The sequence below is a fragment of the Pelodiscus sinensis genome, chromosome 1, assembly GCF_049634645.1.
Source record: "Pelodiscus sinensis isolate JC-2024 chromosome 1, ASM4963464v1, whole genome shotgun sequence".
In the NCBI taxonomy this organism is placed as follows: Eukaryota; Metazoa; Chordata; order Testudines; family Trionychidae; genus Pelodiscus; species Pelodiscus sinensis.
This window is the reverse complement of record NC_134711.1, coordinates 189,157,115-189,176,599: the sequence shown is the minus strand read 5'-3', so window position 1 is coordinate 189,176,599 and position 19,485 is coordinate 189,157,115. Positions and strand designations below refer to the sequence as shown.

At 39.2% G+C, this 19,485-nt stretch overlaps 1 protein-coding gene across 2 annotated transcripts in view; it reads left to right on the top strand.

Moving 5' to 3' along the window:
• Nucleotides 1-19,485, top strand: part of DSCAM (DS cell adhesion molecule) — a 695,768-nt gene that overhangs the window by 103,843 nt on the left and 572,440 nt on the right. For both annotated transcript variants that reach the window (XM_075912112.1, XM_075912115.1), the window contains exons 2-3: nucleotides 8,040-8,357; nucleotides 15,832-15,978. In XM_075912112.1, the coding sequence (XP_075768227.1) occupies nucleotides 8,040-8,357; nucleotides 15,832-15,978 (465 nt within the window). The remainder of the gene's footprint in view (nucleotides 1-8,039; nucleotides 8,358-15,831; nucleotides 15,979-19,485) is intronic.

Sequence of the window (19,485 nt, the reverse complement as noted above, 5' to 3'; positions counted from 1 at the left end):
GCAGCAGGGAAAAGAACAGAACATTGGCAGCTCCTCTGGCTGTTCAACTGCATACAGCTCTCTTCCTCTCCCCAGCCCTGTTCTCCTGCAGGGCTGCCACTGAAGAGAGAGAGCCAGAGGAGAGACAGCACCGGGGAGGGGCTGGGAGTGGTAGGTGTGGTGTCTTTCTAATACACCATACTGGCTATAAAAAGCCAACAGAGGGTAATGAGGGGAGAATCTTAAGATTTAATTATGATAATTAATTAAGTTGGAAGGGCAATTTTCTACCACATGTGTCGGTGTTATGACTGTTTTCTCATTCTCCATTATTACTTATTCCCTGTATAGTGCTGGTGTACCAGGCCATGCTGGCTTATATTTGCCTCTTCCTGGATTTCATTGAGAAGCCAAAGCTGCTGTTGCTGACTTTACAGTTCACATTTGGCCTATGTCTACCCTGGTGGGTTATTGCACAAAAACAGCTATTCTTGCGCAAGAATCCTCAGAGCGTCCACACTGCCCGCCCGCTCTTGCGCAAGGAAACTTAGGGTATGTCTACAATACCACCCTACTTCGAACTAGGGTGGTTAATGTAGGTAACTGGAGTTGCAAATGAAGCCTGGGATTTGAATTTCCCGGGCTTCATTTGCATATTGCCGGGCGCCTCCATTTTTAAATGTCCACTAGTGCGGACTCCGTGCCCGCGGCTACACGCGGCACGAACTTGGTAGTTCATATTAGGCTTCCTATTCCGAACTACCGGTACACCTTCATTTGCAACTCCGGTTGCCTACATTAACCACCCTAGTTCGAACTAGGGTAGTAGTGTAGACATACCCTTAGGGCTTCTTGCCCTAAGAGGGCTTCTTGCGCAAGAGCTATGCTCTTTTTTAACGGGTGTAAGCCCTCTTGCGCAGGAGCTCTTGCGCAAGAGGGCAGTGTGGACACTCAGCAGGGATTTCTTGCACAAGAAAGCCCTATGGTAAAATGGCCATCAGATCTTTCTTGCGCAAGAGCGTGTCCACACTGCCATGGGAGATGTATGTGAACAGTATCTTTTCCATAATATAGGAGACCTGGTAGTAACCAGGCTGCAGTTTTTCTCTTTAGCTTCAGTGCAAGTAAACACACTATTGAAAATGGACTAAAACTACTGTATAAAACAATACTACAGTAACAGGGAGGGGAAATTCACCTGGCTTCTTTTTTATATTTAACTTTTCAGCTTTCTGATACATGAAATTTCAGTTGGTTTAATCTATTTAAACAGGTATAATGAGTCCCTAGAGAATGGAACTTACTGGGAGAGCTGGACAAAAAATAATTTTTCCCAGCCTGCAAAATTTTTCAAGATACTGAAAAATGTCTTTCCAAAATTGGGATTGAAAATTGAAATCTCAAATTTCCACAACCCAAAAATCCTCAAAATGTTTTGTATTGAATCAATTAAAACATTTTATTTCAATTTCAACCACTTTGTTTAATGTCAATTACCTGAACTTTCTAAATGAACAGTCAAAACGTTGAAACTTTTTTCTCAATTTGTTTCTAATTGAAAACATTTTGAAAACCAGAAAGTTTCAATTTTGACATATTGGCACTTTCAGAGAAAAATACACTTAGTTGAAAGATATTTGACCAGCTCTATTTAATTATGAATTGTTCAGGAAAACCATTCAGAGTTACTCATGGAGAGATTGGTGAAGCTTGTTTCATTACTGCAAGTAGGGGATAAGTTAGTGGTCTCCCCCCACCAAAAAAAAAAAAGAAGTATTTTGTAAATCCTCTCCTTTAGTAACACTATCTGTTTATTAAATAGTTCTAACTGTGAGTTGATCAAAATACATTCTGAATGTTTTGTTTAGGAGAAAGCGAATCTTATTTTGTCTTACTTGAATTCTTACAAGAAAGTAGCATTGGGTAAGGACACTGAAGTGGCTTGTAGCAATTAAATGATTTTTATGTTCATCTCTTGCTTTGCTTTTGGTTAGACTTACAAATTATTTTTCCATAGCTTATTGGTTTTATTGGCGCTTCTGTAATCGTGTATATTTTGATATAGCAATCTAATATCCACATTACTGATTTATTGTCTATTATATTTTTTAATCTCATGATTGTGCAATTGACTTCATTTTTTGCTTTATCTGAAATATTTTGTGTTGATTTATCACTCTCCTTAGCTATCATTATTATGCTTCAGTGTACCCATTCTTTCCTTCATGCTCTTGGTGCTATTCAGAGAGTCCTTTGTGGCCTCCCTACAACTTTGCTGTCATTCAAAGCCAATTTTTCTCTACTTTCTTGAGTGAATGCCTTACTTCTGCCCTAATTTTGTTTCTTCTATGATCCCCATGTACTTTCTCATCCTTTAATACAGAAGGCCAAATTCTTCCCTCAGGAATGAACAGCCAATTCCCTCTGACTTAAGAGGAGCTGAGTATGCTTCTAAGGTTCAAATTTGGCCATGATTCATTCACTTTCTCCTTCCTCTAATACAAATATTTAATAGCTATTGCAGTTCCAAATTCATTGGTCACAGGGGCAAGTCACTAGAATGACACACAAAGTGTATCATATACTACACTTCTCTGACCTCTTTCTTCTGGCTGAAGCTACTCCAGAATGGCTCTTGGAATTGTCGTGGCAATCATGATTATTTTTAGCTGTCCATTCAGATTTTATTTTGGGTTTATTTGTTCTTTACCAAACTATGGGTTTTTAGGGAGAGGAAAGAATGTTTGACTACATTTAAAGACTTGTCTATGTAATCTGCCTTGTCTTCTGTGCCTAAGCACCTTGACAATTTCTTACAGTGGCCAAAAGGAGGTCCCTACAACTTTCCCATTACCTTCCCATTTCAGAATAGCTGTAAAATATTGCCATTTACTACGTATAAATTAGTCGTTGACCCAGGGATATGAATTTGAGTCTTCTCTGAGTGCCCTAGCCACTGTATTGTAGAGTTATTATTGCTTGCTCTCTCTGGCCTGATAACTATTCAAGTATTGGATACAAAGTGCAGATATACCGTGAAGTGATGTATCCCATAGCTCAGTGGCTAGAAAACATTCCTGCCATATAGAAGACCCAAGTTCAAATTCCTGTCCCACACCAGGCAGAAGGGAAGGGGGATTGAATGTAGGTCTTCCACATCTCAGATTGGGCTAAATGTTATAACAGAGATCCTACTCCCCACATAGTTTGTGACTCTATCCCTTGCTTTTATTTAAAAATGCCTAGAAATTTAATATTTTGTTCAACCAAAATGAATCTTTTTGTCAACCTTTTTGATTTGATTATGTCTAAATAAATATTTCATACCAGACTGGATTAATCAAAGGGAAAATGGGGAGGGTTTTTTTTTTGTGTTTCTATAAATTCTGTGAATATAGGGCTGAATTCTTCCTTACATAATCAATTTGTAAGGGTAGAATTTGGCTCTTAGTGTATAAAATGAATGCAATGTACATTAGAATGCTGATAAGAATCATAGAATCATAGAATAATAGGACTGGAAGGGACCTCAAGAGGTCATCGAGTCCAGCCCCCTGCCCTCAAGGCAGGACCAAGCTCCACCTACACCATCCCTGACAGATGTCTATCTAACCTGCTCTTAAATATCTCCAGAGAGGGAGATTCCACCACCTCCCTTGGCAATTTATTCCAATATTTGACCACCCTGACAGTTAGGAATTTTTTCCTAATGTCCAATCTAAACCTCCCCTGCTGCACTTTAAGCCCATTACTCCTTGTCCTGTCCTCAGAAACCAAGAGGAACAAATTTTCTCCTTCCTCCTTGTGACACCCTTTTAGATATTTGAAAACCGCTATCATGTCCCCCCTTAAGTAATCACTAATGAAATAAAGTAATCAATAAGTAATCACTAATGAAATAAAGGGGTTTTTTCAATAGAATTAGTATTAGATTTCAATAACTTTACAAATTTGACACACACAGAAATTGTACAATTTAAATACATGCATATGTATATTTTCAGTCATCTATAAATATTGAAATTCAACTTTTACTAGAACTTTTCCTTATCAACTTCTGATATTTTGATTACTGTAACTTTCTATTACATTCCAATGCTATCATTTCTTAGATAGTTGAAGAATGTGTTGTATGACTTCCTACCCAAACAGATAAAGGAGGTGACTCTATACAAACCTGCAATGGTCAAATCTAATTAAATGCAATTCAAATAATCTGTAGAAGTTTGAATACTTGTCCAAATCTTTTCAGGCTTCCCCTTCTATTTCTTGTTTACTCTCCTTTCTTTTTCACGATTTTACAATGATCCTCAGAACTTCCTCCATCCTCAGAAACATGCGGTAGGCTGATGGTTCAAGCCATTTATTCCTTCCTCCCTGCAGGATTTTTGTATAGACTCTGAATCCCTCACTTAACTCTTCATTATGTTACAGTAAAAGGAAATTAGGCCTACAATTCATCTGTTTTAGGAGATACTAGGTGCATTAGAACTGAATTTGAAGAACAAATACACAAGAATATAAAACCAAAGAAATTATTGTAGTGCATTCTGAGGGGCATGAAAGCATATTTAAAAGCTGATAAAAGGCTCACAGTCAGCATAATTTACATTATGTGCCTTAGTTTCATGGAGTTGGAGAACAATAGGATTCAAAAAGGCTTGGACACTATACAGATAACATGAATATATTAGTTAAGAGAGTAAGAATAAAAACAAGTAATGAACAGTTTTGGAGGGGATTTATATCCCCATGATTCAGAGCATAAATCAATATTTAACAAGGGTGGTTGGGAAACTTTCCCTTGGGCAGTGTGAACTCTGGGGCTAGAGACACCTATGGACACTAGCAACATGGATCAAGCAGAAGAATTATTCGACTGTCTGGCCTTGGCCTTTAAATACAGTGTACCTATATGTACATGGGAGTCATGGCTTATTAGAGAGCTGTGGGAAGTGACTCTCAGGCTAGGAGACAGGATAATTACAAGACTATACTTACCCAAATGGGTAGCTATTAGACCCACTCAAACACTGGAAACAGGTTTTGGTTTAGGGGAGAAAGTTATATTATCCACTCAAGGACCTTGCTCCACTTAGGCAGGTCTCCAGAATTTCTTCTGTGAATGCTTTTGTGGGTCTGTGTACACAGAACAATTTGCAGGAGCAGGCCCTACATTTGCTTATTTGTATCCATAGCATGTTGTTCCCCATGCTGGAAATTATGCATTTGCATCTTCAAATAAACTTTAGATCCAGTTTTTTAAATAAATAATTAAGTTTCTTGTTTTCTGGAAGAAAATGCATGGTGCATTCCAACATCTGTCTTCCCTTATTATTCTGTACATGTATTCATACTCTCTTCCCTATTTCAGGTTTTCACTTCTTTGTTTTCATCCTGAACCTGTTTGTTTTCCTCAGTTACTCCCTTCCCCCCTCTAGCAGCATTGTATGGCCTTACTGCTGTTTTCCCAACTAAGCACCCATATTTTTTATTTCAATAGTTAACACATTTTAAGGTACAACAGCATATAATCATATTCACCTCTGTATCTTAGTTTCAGTTAATTTTTGGTAAATCATCTGCTCTGTTATTCGGCAAATTCAGATTATTTTTTCCCGTGAATCATAGTAGAGATACTGCACATTATCCCATTCTGCTTTTTTCCCCTGCAGTATGATTCCAAACAGCTTGTACATTGTGCTCAACAATATTTGTATATTCTGTCTGTATATTATATAATCGCAATTACTTTCGAGGGATTCATTTGGCTTCCATCAAGATAAATGTGTGCTGGGCACTACTTTAAAGTGAAGCATTATAGTATTGGATGAAAAGTTAATTAGGAGTATTGAAAGTTACTACAGAGGATACCATGCAATTGGAATATGTGTTATTTTCTTAAGGATGCATTTAGTATGCATCCTGTTCACTTGCATAGTATTTTGAGTTCAATTAAACATGGAAAAGTTAGGCTCTGTGTAAGGTACTACACTTACCGTCTGGTAGTCTTCTCTATTTTATGACATTGACAATTCGGTATCCACCTCTTCATACTAAATTGGAAACCTTACTGATTATACCTGAGTTTCTGTTGAGATGCAGCACAGCATATTAAGAGCTAACAATGGTTTGGTGTATTTATTATTATGAGCATCTCTTCTTTGGAGATGAAAATTAAAACATGTTAAACAATATTTCAGTTCTAATTATAGAGGCTAGCTCTTATTGTTCAATTAAAAATGCTCACTTACACATTTTTTTCATTCTCTATCCTGTCACAATCCGTTTTGTTCCTTTAAAGTGTGTCTATAATTAGAAATTTGACTACATAGAAATTGCACCATCTTCTTCCTGTATGCATTCAGTTCATATCTGTTTGCTTTACTAAAAAAAAAATAAAATAAGTTTGACTAAAACTGAACCAACCTTGAAGGATAATAATAGAGATGTAACCGTGTTAGTCTGGTCTTGCTGAAACAAAAGGCAGGACTATGCAGCACTTTAAAGACTAACAAGATGGTTTATTAGTCTTGTTAGTCTTTAAAGTGCTGCATAGTCCTGTCTTTTGTTTCAACCTTGAAGGGTCTGTTTCATATGCGTTACTCTGAGCCAGCACCTGAACACCTGGTTGGCAGCGAGCTGTAAGCCATCCCGTTTGCTTGATGAATCAGATTCCTAACCCTACAAGATCTTTTCACGTTGCCTCCTGAAATTTCCCCAGAAATCTCTCTCCACTTAACTTTGCTGTCTTTTAGGTGGGCAGTCTGCTTTTCCTGCTACTGGTGGGCAAGAAAAGTAAGGAAACCCTCCATCTCACACAGCCAACCCTCCATAAAACTCAGAAGCAGGAGGAAATAGCATCTTGTAAAGATTAGCTTTGTGGTGTCTAGGGGTTCTTCAGACCCCACACAAGATGATACATTTTGCAGATAAAGGCTAGTATTGAACTCCCTGGAAAATGTTTAATGTGGTTAGATACACAATAGCTACCTTTTAAAAACTTGCCAGTTATGCTGGATAAATTCTACTTCAGTGTTTATAGAATTCAAGCTGTAGAGAAGTGCAAATGGAGATAATACAGCAACCTTATCTATTTGTCTAAAGTAGAACTAACTAGTTTTTTGGGTGAACACTGCTCATATATTAAATGCAATCTCTTTCTTTCTCTCTCTCTCTCTCTCCTTTTGGAAATGCAAAAGTAAAGCTTTTCACTACCATATTCTCAAATATAGAGCAGAAGGGAGATGCTGCTTTATTAGAGGTCTCATACTTTGGGTGAAACCAAGTGAAGTTCTGACAGTCCTTCTTAAAAGAATAGGCGGATAGTTTCCTGGCCTGGCCTGCATTCACTCTCTCAATATAACAAGATCTACAGCCCAAGGCTTTGGGGGAGCTAATACTGAGCAAACTATAGTTGACATGTTAGCCTGGACAATCTCTATACTAAATATACCTTACTCTTTTTACTAACCCTGGTAAATTATTTTTACAAATGTTTGTTATTTTAAGGAGCTGTTTCTTTTTTTTTCATTATTTGCTGCATTCTTCTCATTACATTATACATTGTTAGATAGACATCAGAGATGAAAAATATTCAGTTACTAATGCTAACAATCTTTGCCAGACAGGAAATTGTAGTTACTGAAGGTTTGACTGAAATAAATGATGGCTAGTATTTGATTGGTCCTAGCACGAATGCTTGATCAGCAATGGCAAGGGTGAAATTTACTTCTTTCCAGACTAATGGTAATCTTGCTGGAGAGTAATTCTTTTTCTTTGTGCTTCGAGATCCATAGCGTTTTGATTGGTTTATTCTACCACAACACAGAATCAAATGGTCCAATCCTATAGTAGAATCCAGTTGCTCTAGTGATCTTTATCAGCTATCATAACGGTTCAAATTTGATTGTGTTGTATGGTTTTACAGTAAGAAATTATTTACAGAAGCAGAAAAATACTGAGCATCACTATCATACTAATTAGTAAATGCAAAATTGTTATATGTGCAGCTATATTTTCTTATTTTCTTATGCCCATTTATCTGTTTTATTTTGCAGTTTTCAGCGAAGAGCTACATGCCAGCCTGTATTTTGTCAATGCATCTTTGCAAGAGGTAGTGTTTGCTAGCACCACGGGGACACTGGTGCCCTGTCCTGCAGCAGGGATCCCTCCTGTGACACTCAGATGGTACCTAGCAACGGGCGAGGAGATCTATGACGTCCCAGGGATCCGCCACGTCCACCCCAATGGCACTCTCCAAATTTTCCCCTTCCCTCCTTCAAGCTTTAATAACTTAATCCATGATAACACTTACTATTGCACAGCTGAAAATCCTTCAGGGAAAATCAGAAGTCAGGATGTTCACATTAAGGCCGGTAAGTATGGTTCTTTACTTCATAACTCCAAGTTGTGAAAGGGGAAGACCGTGTGTTTCAGGCTAAAAGTGATAGCCCTTGTGAACTGAAGTAAACGCTGGTCTAGGAGGGCAACCCCAAAAGTTCGTAAAATGAACTGAAACAATGTTGGTTTAATCTGTTTTTATGGAAGAGCAGTTAAAAGTCCTATCCCAAAGTCCATCCATAAAATGAGTTTTGAAAGATGCCAAGATGCCCAGCTGAACAATTAAAAACAGGCCATTCATCAGAATCTATTTACTCTTCAAAGAGATGGATATGGGAACTCTCCCTGCACTGCTTTTTTTTTTGGGGGGGGGGGGAAGGAATGGCTGATAGATGATATTCTTGCATAAAACAATTTTCTCCTTATTTAGCCTGTCTTTGATTGTGACCCTGATTTGGGACTCTATAGAGATGAATGTGTATATTGATGTATAATAATAAAATGGTACAGTAAATACATAGGAATAGCTCCATGTTTATTAACTTAAATTACACAAAGGATTTTTTTGTATTGTGGGCAAAGCAGTTTAGCAACTGTTTTGTAAAAACTGGCCCACGAAAGTTCATCAGCTAATAAACCATCTTGTTAGTCTTTAAAGTGCTACATAGTCCTGTATTTTGTTTTCTGAGATGACTGAATAAAAAGTGGTTGACTCTAAAAGAGGGAGAATTGATTTTAAATGAAATTGGACTCAAGTCTGTTACTAGTACTACTATTCTATTAGTGTACAGCACTCTAAAACCTGGTATCTAGACATGAATCAAAAAATTTCTGGGGGCAGATTCTCAGCTGATGCAATTGTCAAAAATCCTGCAGTGACTTCCGTTTACCCCTGCTTAATCGCCAGTTTACATCAGTATAATTTATGCCATCTGAGAAGCTGTTCCAAAGAGTATCTGCAATCCAACTGCAAACCATGCACAATGTAGTGCTTTGGGGTTGTGGCTCTTTGTATGATTCACTTGGCAAATAAGAAAAAGCACGTCTATGAAACATTATGCCTGCTAATAGTTTCTACTTCCAAACTTTTACTCTTACTAATGTTAAATATGACTTCAAAGGCATGCAAAGTGATAATTAAAAAGGACAAAGAAAAACTGACCTTCTCCAAAGATTAATAACAACGTACTATGCAAAACATACAGTCTACAAAAAAAAATACATTCATTTTTCTGTGCAGAATGTGCACTTTTTTGAACTGATGGAATCTGTAGACAAGAGATTTGATCTTTTTAGGGAGAGCAGATGTCTTATCAGCTTCCCTGTGTGGGTTTGCCAATGCATCTGTTTTTACTTCCTTTCAGTTCTTTCCTTGAGCTTCTTTTTAATCAGAAAATCTAAAGTGTTGGGTGGTTTCCTCATAAAATATTGCATGCTAATGATGCTTAAAGATTCAAATATGTGCTCAATTCACTATTCCTGTATGGACACACTAATGTGGCAGCTAAAAGACTATATCTTGAAACCTTGCTAACTAGAGCTTGTCTGCAGTGGCAAGGTACTGTGCTGTAATTTTCATACTCAGGGGTGTAAAGAAACACCCTAGCCCCAAGCACAGCAAGATACCAGGCTGTAAAGCGCCAGTGTAAATAGGCTCCCAGTGCTGTTAGCTACCGTCCTCATGGAGGTGGTTTACCTAGGGCACTAGGAGAGCTCCCTTCCCCCCTCATTGCTGTTGTGATCACACTTATTCCTGCCTTATAAAGCTCTGATGAAGCAATGAGGTGCATGCAGCTGCAAGTATCTATGAAGAAGCTGAAAATGTGTGCATATCTCCTTTATACTTCCAGTCACGCAGATATACATACATAAGAAGTATTTCTGTAAATAAGCACTTGAATATGCAAATCATTTTCCTGTTCTGTCTGTGGCTTGTGGGATGACTAAAGACACTGCTTTAGTATCTAAGAACAGTCTATGTCACAAAGACATCAATTTGCTTAAATTAACAAGCATCAATAACATAAACAAAGGAAATAAAAGAATAGTTGTAGCCAGGGGCAGATGATTGTTTTGCGGGGCCCTGGGCAGCATAACTCCGCGGGGCCCCCCCTTTGCCACGGCGCATGCACACGTCTTTTTTAAACGCGGGACCTGGGGCGGCTGCCCCGTTCGCCCTGCCCTATATCCGCCCCTGGCTGTAGCCTCTGTAAAGGAAGGCTGCAGCATCTGACAATTCATATGACATCCTTTCTCCCCACGATCAAAACAGCCTTCCACACAGATAAACCACCCAGCCTACCCAAGCCTTCATATAAGGCTTGGAGCACAAATCCATCCCCTCCCACCCCCCCCCCCCCCCCCTCCGCCCCAATAAATATATTAAAATAAATTACAGCTGTCATTGAGTTAGATACCAGACTATCTCCACGGATGATTCTCAGTCTCAGGGATATGCCCAATCCCATAATTCTGGGAGATATAACCCCCTCTCTCTACTATCCTTACAGAAACTGGATACTATATTGCAATATATAGGTGATAGTCCTAGTTTGGGAGCCCTCTAGTGGGCCTTCCTATTTTCTATTGCAGGAGCTATCCGAACACTTCTGAAGTAGCAGTGTCTACGGATAGCGAGGCCTTGTATATTTGTATATACATATTGAACCTCTTTAATCCAGACTTCCCTCATCTGACAACTTCTGTTGTCTGGCATCCATGAGTTCTGCGGAGCTGGAGCACTCATGGGATAATGCTGGGGGCCCGCTCTCAGCAGCTCCTCCCCTTCTCCTCCAGAGTGCTGCAAATAGCTCATTTGCAGAGTTCAAGCTGTGGGGTGGAGGAGACGGAATAGAGATAGGGAGTGCTAAGGTGAAGAGGTGGGATTGGGGCAGCTGCAGAGTGGCTGGCAGCCAGAGCTGGGAACGCAGCCCCGCGGGCAGCAGTGGCAGCCAGGAGTGCAGGCTGGTGACTGTAGGGCTCCGAAGCTACCCCACCTCTTTCCCCAACACCCCCAGTCCTCGCTCCATCAATGCTGGCCCCTCTGCTGTTGCCGTAGCGGAGTACTGCAGCACAGGGGCTGCCATTGATCTCTCCTAATCTGGCAAATGTCCTGGTTTGGGGCTGGTCCGGTCCCAAAGATGTCGGACCTGAGAGGTACAATCTGTAGTTAGTAAACATGCTTATTTGGGACCCAGTTATCAGTGTGGCATCTTAATATTACTAATGTTATGAGGAGAGCAAAGAGGTGACAAAATGTAATTTCTAGCAAAAACTATACAGTCCCAAATGTTCTGGCACAATATGCTGGAGCATATGCCTGACCAGTATTCTAGCTTGGTAACAGCAGAAAAGACAATGCCACAATTAGTCAACATAAAAACTACATCTCTTTGGTAATTAAATGCAGTATCCAGAGGAAAGGACAAACCACTGGTCCTAAGCAAGTGGAGAGAAACCCTGCTGCAAGCACGATGAAAGCTAGACTAGCTCTTTGCTCCTCTCTAGCTCCACAAGTAAGTGCACAGTGCTCCTTCCTATCCAATCAGAGGACTCCCTGGAGCTAGACACATGACTAGTGGTATAGTGTAACACAAAGGTAGACCCTCATTGGCCAGGAGAGGCAAGGAAAGCCTAGATTCCATCCTAGGAAGTCCCTAAAAGAAAACAGACTGTCCAGTGGCTATCCTGTGGATTTTTGTGGATTGTGGAGGTGTCAAGGGGATGGTTGAGTTGAATAGCTTTTGGCTTTGTATATAATGTAGAAAAACTCTCTACAGAATGTCAGATGGGATAAATGAATATAGTTCCATCTTGTTTTCAAGTGTTTGTTTTTTCCAAGCAATTGTGAAAACTAGACTTTTATTTTCAAGAAAAATCAGAGTCTTATGTAATCAAATGACTCTGGGATCTGGGGCTTCAAGAGAAACAATAAAAATCACAAGGCTCATGATAAAATCATAAGTCTTGGCAACATTGTGAATGCATTAAACAGAAATGTTAGTGCATGCTGTCATGGCTCCTTCCCCACTCTGGCATGATAAATGCAGAAGTGGGGGCCAGCAAGTGTACCCCAAAGCCTTACCTACCAGGCTTTGGTATAAAACTTCCCCCAAGATCTTAAAAACCTAGATCTTGGGAATAAAACTTCCGCTGCCACCACCCAAATGTTGCTAAAGAAACCAGGGGAAAGATCATTTGGGAAATCTTCCCCCTAAAACAAAAATCAGGGCACACCATTAACCACTGCCAGGTTAATAAAAGAAAAGAAAGAACTTTTATTATTACAACAATATTCTGGTTGCAAGTATAATGACTAGAGAGGAAGGTAACAAAATATACTCATGGAGAAACTCCATGGGCCTAGAACTTAGTTACAAAGAAAAGCCAAAACATCTTTTACACAGTGCCAGATCTCAGATCCCATACCCAATCCTTAAAACAATAAAATCTAACGAAACTGCCTAAACTTTACCCTACTTACAGAAAATGAAGAATGGTGTCTTGGAGAGAGAGAGACATGCTTGTCCCTCTCTGTAGCTGCAGAGAACTCTCAGAGAGACAAAAGGGAGAAAAGAAAAAAACCCAAATTCCTTTGTCCCAGTTTGAAAAGTCCCACCTACATTCCTATTGGTCACTCCACCTGGCTAGGTGTAGTTAACCCCTTAATCCCCAGGCTGCTGGCTAACCCTCATAATCATGACACATGCATATAAACAAGAACCGTCTCGTGCTGTTTGGGATTGAACAATTACTTTTGTGATATCTCAACCTCCTTGGATACTGCAAAATCCAAAGATTAACAGGTTGGTTTGGAAATCCGATAAGCATGTGTCTTTTACCTTCCCATATGCCAAAATGTGAAGGTCCAGATTCTACAAGTCTCCGCAGCAAGAGATTGAGGAAATGGGACTAGTTCAGCCTTTGTCAAGTTTCACTATTTTGCAGGTGTTTGTGTATGTTTGTTTCTTAGAACGATTGCCCTGGGAGTGGCTTTTTTTTAATGACATGACAGGTTTCTGTAACTGTACAAGCAGTTTAGAAAAGAATGTGAACCAATGTTCACTAGCCCTGTTCATAACATTGTCATGATACCTTCTCAAAATAGCCCATGCTGCAAGCTATCCCTGCAGCATTAGAGGTAGAAGACAGTTAGCCACATAAAGAAAGAGATCCTTGTGTTTTGTGAGCCCTTCCTTGGGGCATAGAAAGAAGAGGGTAGCTGGCTTCTTTGCATGAAAAGGAGTTCCATAAGGTTGCTAATGTAAAAGAGCATATGTTTCTAAATATTCAGCAAGTCTGTGACCAGAGTTAGCCACTTTGCCTCATTATTTATAATCAGTAATATATTTTAGACTAATGATACCGTGTTCTCTTAATACTTAATTTTGATATATTTTATTTTAATACCTCTTAACGTTTGAACTGTATAATTGTTTAAGCAGGATGTAAAACTAAAAAAAAAAAATCCTCTTTATGATCGAGGGCTTGCATTGTAATTTAAAACCCTTTATTGTTTGCTCATGTTTAACTTGCCATTTGAATCTGGCTATACACTCTTTTATTTTTAAGGAGCTGTTATAAAAGGGTCACCGTTTTATAAGTCCATGACTACTTTGTTCCAGAAATATGCATCCAAATACTGGCGAGCAGGGCTGGCCCGAACCATTCATGCGCCCCGGACCCCGGGAGTGCAGCGCCACCCCGGGAGTACAGCACATGCGCAGCCCTGCCCCAGGACGCACGGCGCCAACGGTCCCTGGGCGCCCGGTGCATGTGCGGCCCCACCCCGAGCGCCGGGCGCATGGGTGGCCCCACCCCCGCCTGGTCTGGAAGCCCCGTGCGGTGCCCCCTACAAAGGGGCGCCCCGGGCAATAGCCTGGTCAGCCCGTAGCTTGGGCTGGCTCTGCTGGGAAGCTACTATAGCTACACCCACTTGAGTGAATGTGCTTACACCTAGATTTTGCTCTTAGTGATTTTATTTTCCAGTGGGACTAGAGAAAGTTACTATACAATGGTCCCATTCTGATATGATCACCATGGAGTGCTGAAATTGTTCTCAGCAGTAATGACTTCTAGACCTGTGTGAACATTTTGCCTCTTGCCCCTTTCATTGCTTTATATTCACTGAAACTGGCCTCCTCTTTCTCCCTCCCTATAGCTGCATTCTTGTAGTGGTCTATTTTCTCCCAGACCAGATCTGGAGCAGTGGTGGTATTGAGCTCCTACTCCTTCATTCATGCCACTTCCCACCTTTTCCACATTTGAACTGTATTCCATCTGGCATTAAGCTTTTTCTCCCTTTCCTGTTAGTCACTATCCATACACAGAGAATTCTCATCTCTATTTCCTATTGATTACAGTGCCTGGATTTCCTCTTCTCCCATTTATATTCCACCCTCTACCCCAAAATGCTCAGCTGTTGTACTAACTTGGTAGATGCTATTGCCTCTTTTATTTTCCACTCCCTGCCGTCTTCCTTTTTTCTCTAGACCAATTCTCCCAGGTACCAGCAGAATCATTAGTATACTTGTTCCTGCTAATGTACCTAATCTTTTAGTTTCCCTTTTCTGATCACTGACCTATTTATTTCAGTATAACCTGCTCCATCTCTGGCCCCGCTTTCCTGCTCAATCTTTGAGACCTTCAACATTTCTCTGCAAGTCTGAGCACACTCCTTCCTTCCCTCTCATTCACCTCTATTGATTCTCTGGTTAGCATGTTCAACTCTTCTCATTCTCCATCCTCAATTCCTCTCTCTTCCATCTTTCTGGGTTTCCACCTTAACCTCACACCAGGAGAAGGTTGCCAGCTTAATTCAACAGACCCTCTATGTGGGAAGCTTCCAGTATTACTGGGGGGGTCCTGTTCTCTCTCTGGTAAAGTAGAATGCTCAGCTGGTGCAGGAAGTGTGGTGTAAGAACCTAAGCAAGCCAGCATGCAAGTGTGTGTTGTTTTTCTCATGTGGAGTCTCTGTTTCTCTTGGGAAATGGTTTTCCCCTTGCACCTAGAATTAACTGAAGGATGAACATTGAAATGTGATGGGGTACAATATAGCATTAGAGTACGCAAGAGGGTCTTAAAGTTCTTTTAGGGAGACCCTTCTGATCAGCTGTGTAACATTATCACATATTTTCCTGCTCAAACACAACATTTACTCTCTTATCTTGCCATTAGGATGAGGAAAATCTAATCATATTTTCTTATTTTTTTCATCCTGGGTGAATTGTGCAAGATCAAAGCAAGAACTGGAAAAGGGCATGATCCCACCTTTTGGGATTTGTGACACTGACTAAGGGGGCCATGCGGCACATGAAAGTGAAAGGGTTAATGGGCATGAGATCATCTTCTGATTGCTATTTTTGCAGGCCAAGGAAATGTGGTGTCTACATTCAGTCCATGGGTAAATGACACCCACCTGTTCTTCCGGACAGGACTTCTTTCTGTTGAATTCTATCTTGCCCTGACCATCTCACTTATTAACAAAGTCTCACTATTCTTTCATTTTAGTTTTACGGGAACCCTATACAGTCCGTGTGGAGGACCAGAAAGCCATGAGAGGCAATGTAGCGGTCTTCAAGTGCATTATCCCCTCCTCTGTGGAGGCATACATCACTGTTGTCTCTTGGGAGAAAGACACAGTCTCACTTGTCTCAGGTAGGCTATTGTGGCTTACTTTCCCTATTGGGTATGGTTTCTGTGTTTTCTATAATGCTCAAAGGTTCCTTGATGTTGATTGTAGCTCAATAATATTTCATCTCTCCACTATAATTAATGTATTGCACATTTAGCACTGATGCATCCTCATGATTAGGTGTGACTTGAAGCTTTGAGACAGCTCTGGCTTTTTTTAGCTTGCTCCCAGGGAAATTAACATGTGTTTTTGTTTTACACCAGACAAGAAATCAGAATTTCTTGGCATTGTGGCATAATGTTGACTTGAGTTTTTTAAAAGAAAATTCTATTTGCTATAAAAAAATTTGGTTTTGAGTGTCATAATCTATTTGTTCTGTTGTGATTATCCTCCAGTGGTGAAGTTATTTATGGAGTAAAAGATCTTGAGGTACATTGATTGTGTTTGTTTTAAATGATGCATGCAATTGATTCCCATATTTTAATAGGCATACCTGGTACAAACATACTATAGACAACATTTGGAAGCTCTCACAGTGTGAAAGCTTGTATACACAGACACACACATCATATAGTAAACTCTTTGCTGTATGCCAAATATATTTATGTATATATTGAAGTTAAACTGTATGTTTATGAAAATAACTATATGAATTGCTGTGTCTACAGAAAATTTACTTTGCTGATAGAAAACTGCAAACTGTCATGCAGATAATTGAATTTTCTAGTTAGGGCCCCACAAAACAGCTACAGTATGCACTGAAAGTATCTACTGAGGCAGCAAAGATCCCTTTTGCTTTAAAGAATCCCATTGACTTTATTTAAATTCACAAACTGGAGTGTAGGTGTGAAACCCTGGTCCCATTGAAATCAATGGTGGGAGTTCTACCATTGATTTCAGTGAAGCCAGGATTTTAGAGTAGCAAGCTGACATTTTCTAGCCAATAGTAGGTAAGAAACCAAAGAAAACCATATGCTGTATAGAGACTGTATGACATGGAAAGTGCACATTGATGTACTATAAACGAAATGTATAATGTGGATAATCACTGAATATATCTGCTATTATATGCTCAAGGAAATAACGTACATGCATAGGATGTGCAAGTTCAGCTGCTGAGTATTGCAGCAAGGGGACGATAATCAGAGCCATTTGTCAGTGCATTGCATATCAAGGATGTTTTTACACTTTGCTGTAGTCTGTGTTGAAATGAGTTAAGTTTGTAAGTTCTCCATTCAGGTAACCACTCTCCAATTTAGATACACATAATGCTGACAGAAATGGAATTCTTTGTTTCTATGTATCCTGTGTTCTAAATACAACTTTCTGTCAGTCGTAAATATGTTGTTCCAATGGTTTTGTTCCTCATTGATGCTTTTGAGATTATATGAAACTAGACTAATTTGGTACAGAAATGTAGTATTTTTAAGCGATCATTTGCTTTGTTCAGTGATATCGGTATCATTTTAAATCCACTTTAGTCCATTTTTTTACATTGCCCCATGAGAGCCGTGATCCAACTATCTGATCTTCATAGGTGGAAACCTGCTCCATAGAGACCACTACTGAGCACAAGGACCTGCCTGTACATACCCAACACAAATACCGTACAGTAGCTGATGATGTGATTTGTGGTCTGCATTAAAGAATAGGATTGAGCCCATAAACTACTATAAATATCTTTATTATTATTGAAACCTGTTAAAATGGAAAAAAGAATTAAAATTACCAAACATATAATGATGTGGGATTCTATTTAATTTCTCTTCATCATAAAATAGATTATTGTTATTTTAATATTATTAAAAGTTCCTTCATTCTCGATTACCCATTCAGAACTACTTCAAAAAATTCACCAACAGGACTTGTCTCTTAATAGCCTGATTCTTACCCCTTTGGAAAATCACAGTATCTTTGGATGGCTCAGTTTTGCTGGTAATTCTGAAATCTAGAAAGAAATATATTATTCTGCCGCCTCTTTCCTATTATTGTAGAGGGAAATACTGTTCCTGGAGCCATAATGGCTACACAGTACACAGAAACAATCTACCTAGTTAGGCAAGCTGCTGACGTCAACATCTGTCCTTCTAATGGCTGAAGGAAGATAATAGTTTTGGGTGTGTCTAGACTACAGGATGTTTTTTTAAAAAGTGGCCTTTTTTTGAAAAAAACTTCCCCTGCATCTAGACTGCTGCCACGTTCTTTCGTAAGTAAATCAAAAGAATGCTGCAGTTTTTTCGACCACAGAAAACCTCATTTTACGAGAAATCACGCCTTTTTTCAAAAGTGCTTTTTCGAAACAAGGTGCTATGTAATGCAAACTGTGCTTTTTTTTTAAAGTACTGATTGTAGTCTAGATGCTCTTTTTCAAAAGAGGCTTTTTCGAAAGTATCTTTTCGAAAAAGCCTCTTTCAAAATAGGGTTGCAGTCTAGACGTAGCTTTTTTTTACTGATCAGCTGAGCCTCAACATTTTTTTCTTGTAGGACTTTTGACTTTTTTAATTGATGAAGCTTCATCCATTAATGATCTTGTTCTCATCCCAAAGCATCTTTACAGACCTGGAGAGCATTACACCAATATCACCATTCGTTCCTGTTTGTGGCTTGTTTCTCCATTAAGTCCATCCCGATTATGTCCCTGGAAGAATAAAAGCTGGAACCACATTCTTATGAGCTATATATGGTGGGCTGGCCTAATAAGCCATTAGATACGATACTTATTTTGTATAGAACCAGTGCAAGAAGCCATTAAAAATGAAGACTTAGTACATTTATTATGGCCTTGATCATATCTGGAAAAAAAAATCGCATGCAGTCACAAAGCAAGTAAAAACTATCCATAGAAACTGATGTTCATTAAAAGGTTGTTTAGCTTATCTTGCCATATCATGGAAAATACTTCAGAAAATCTGATTCTTGAGGGTGTCACTGTGCAAATTAAATATAGAGTCTGTATTTAATTACAGTTTTTCCTCAATAATTCCTCACTCTCAGTGAGAAAGGCAGGGAACGTTAGTCTAGTTTTACTAGAAAGATTGTAGAGTTTGCTGTTTACTATCTCAGTATTTTAGCAGTAATTTAATCATGGCAGCTTTTTTAAAAAAGTGATGTTTTACGAGACAATTGCTTTGCATTCTCTTCATGATCAATTCAATGATAATATGGCCAAGAACTGAAATGGTGAATATCGATTAACCTCAAAGTCTTGGATTCCCAGTGCTGATGAATAGGATGCTAAGATATAACAGGATTATTGAGCTGTTTTCCACTAGCGATCAATATTTTGAGGGGAAAATGTATGCTAACAAAGGTATCAAATACAAGAACAACTTTCCCATGTTTATCTGATCTACTGTGGTGAAATATTGAAAAGAAATATGCAATAGCATGTTTTTGCACCTGACAATTTAATATTAAAACATTAATGACAGGATAGGATTAAAAGAGAAATGTGGCTGATTATCAGTAAGTAACGAATACTGTCAGAATGGAATGATAAAATGAGCAAAAACCACCACAAGAACTCTTCT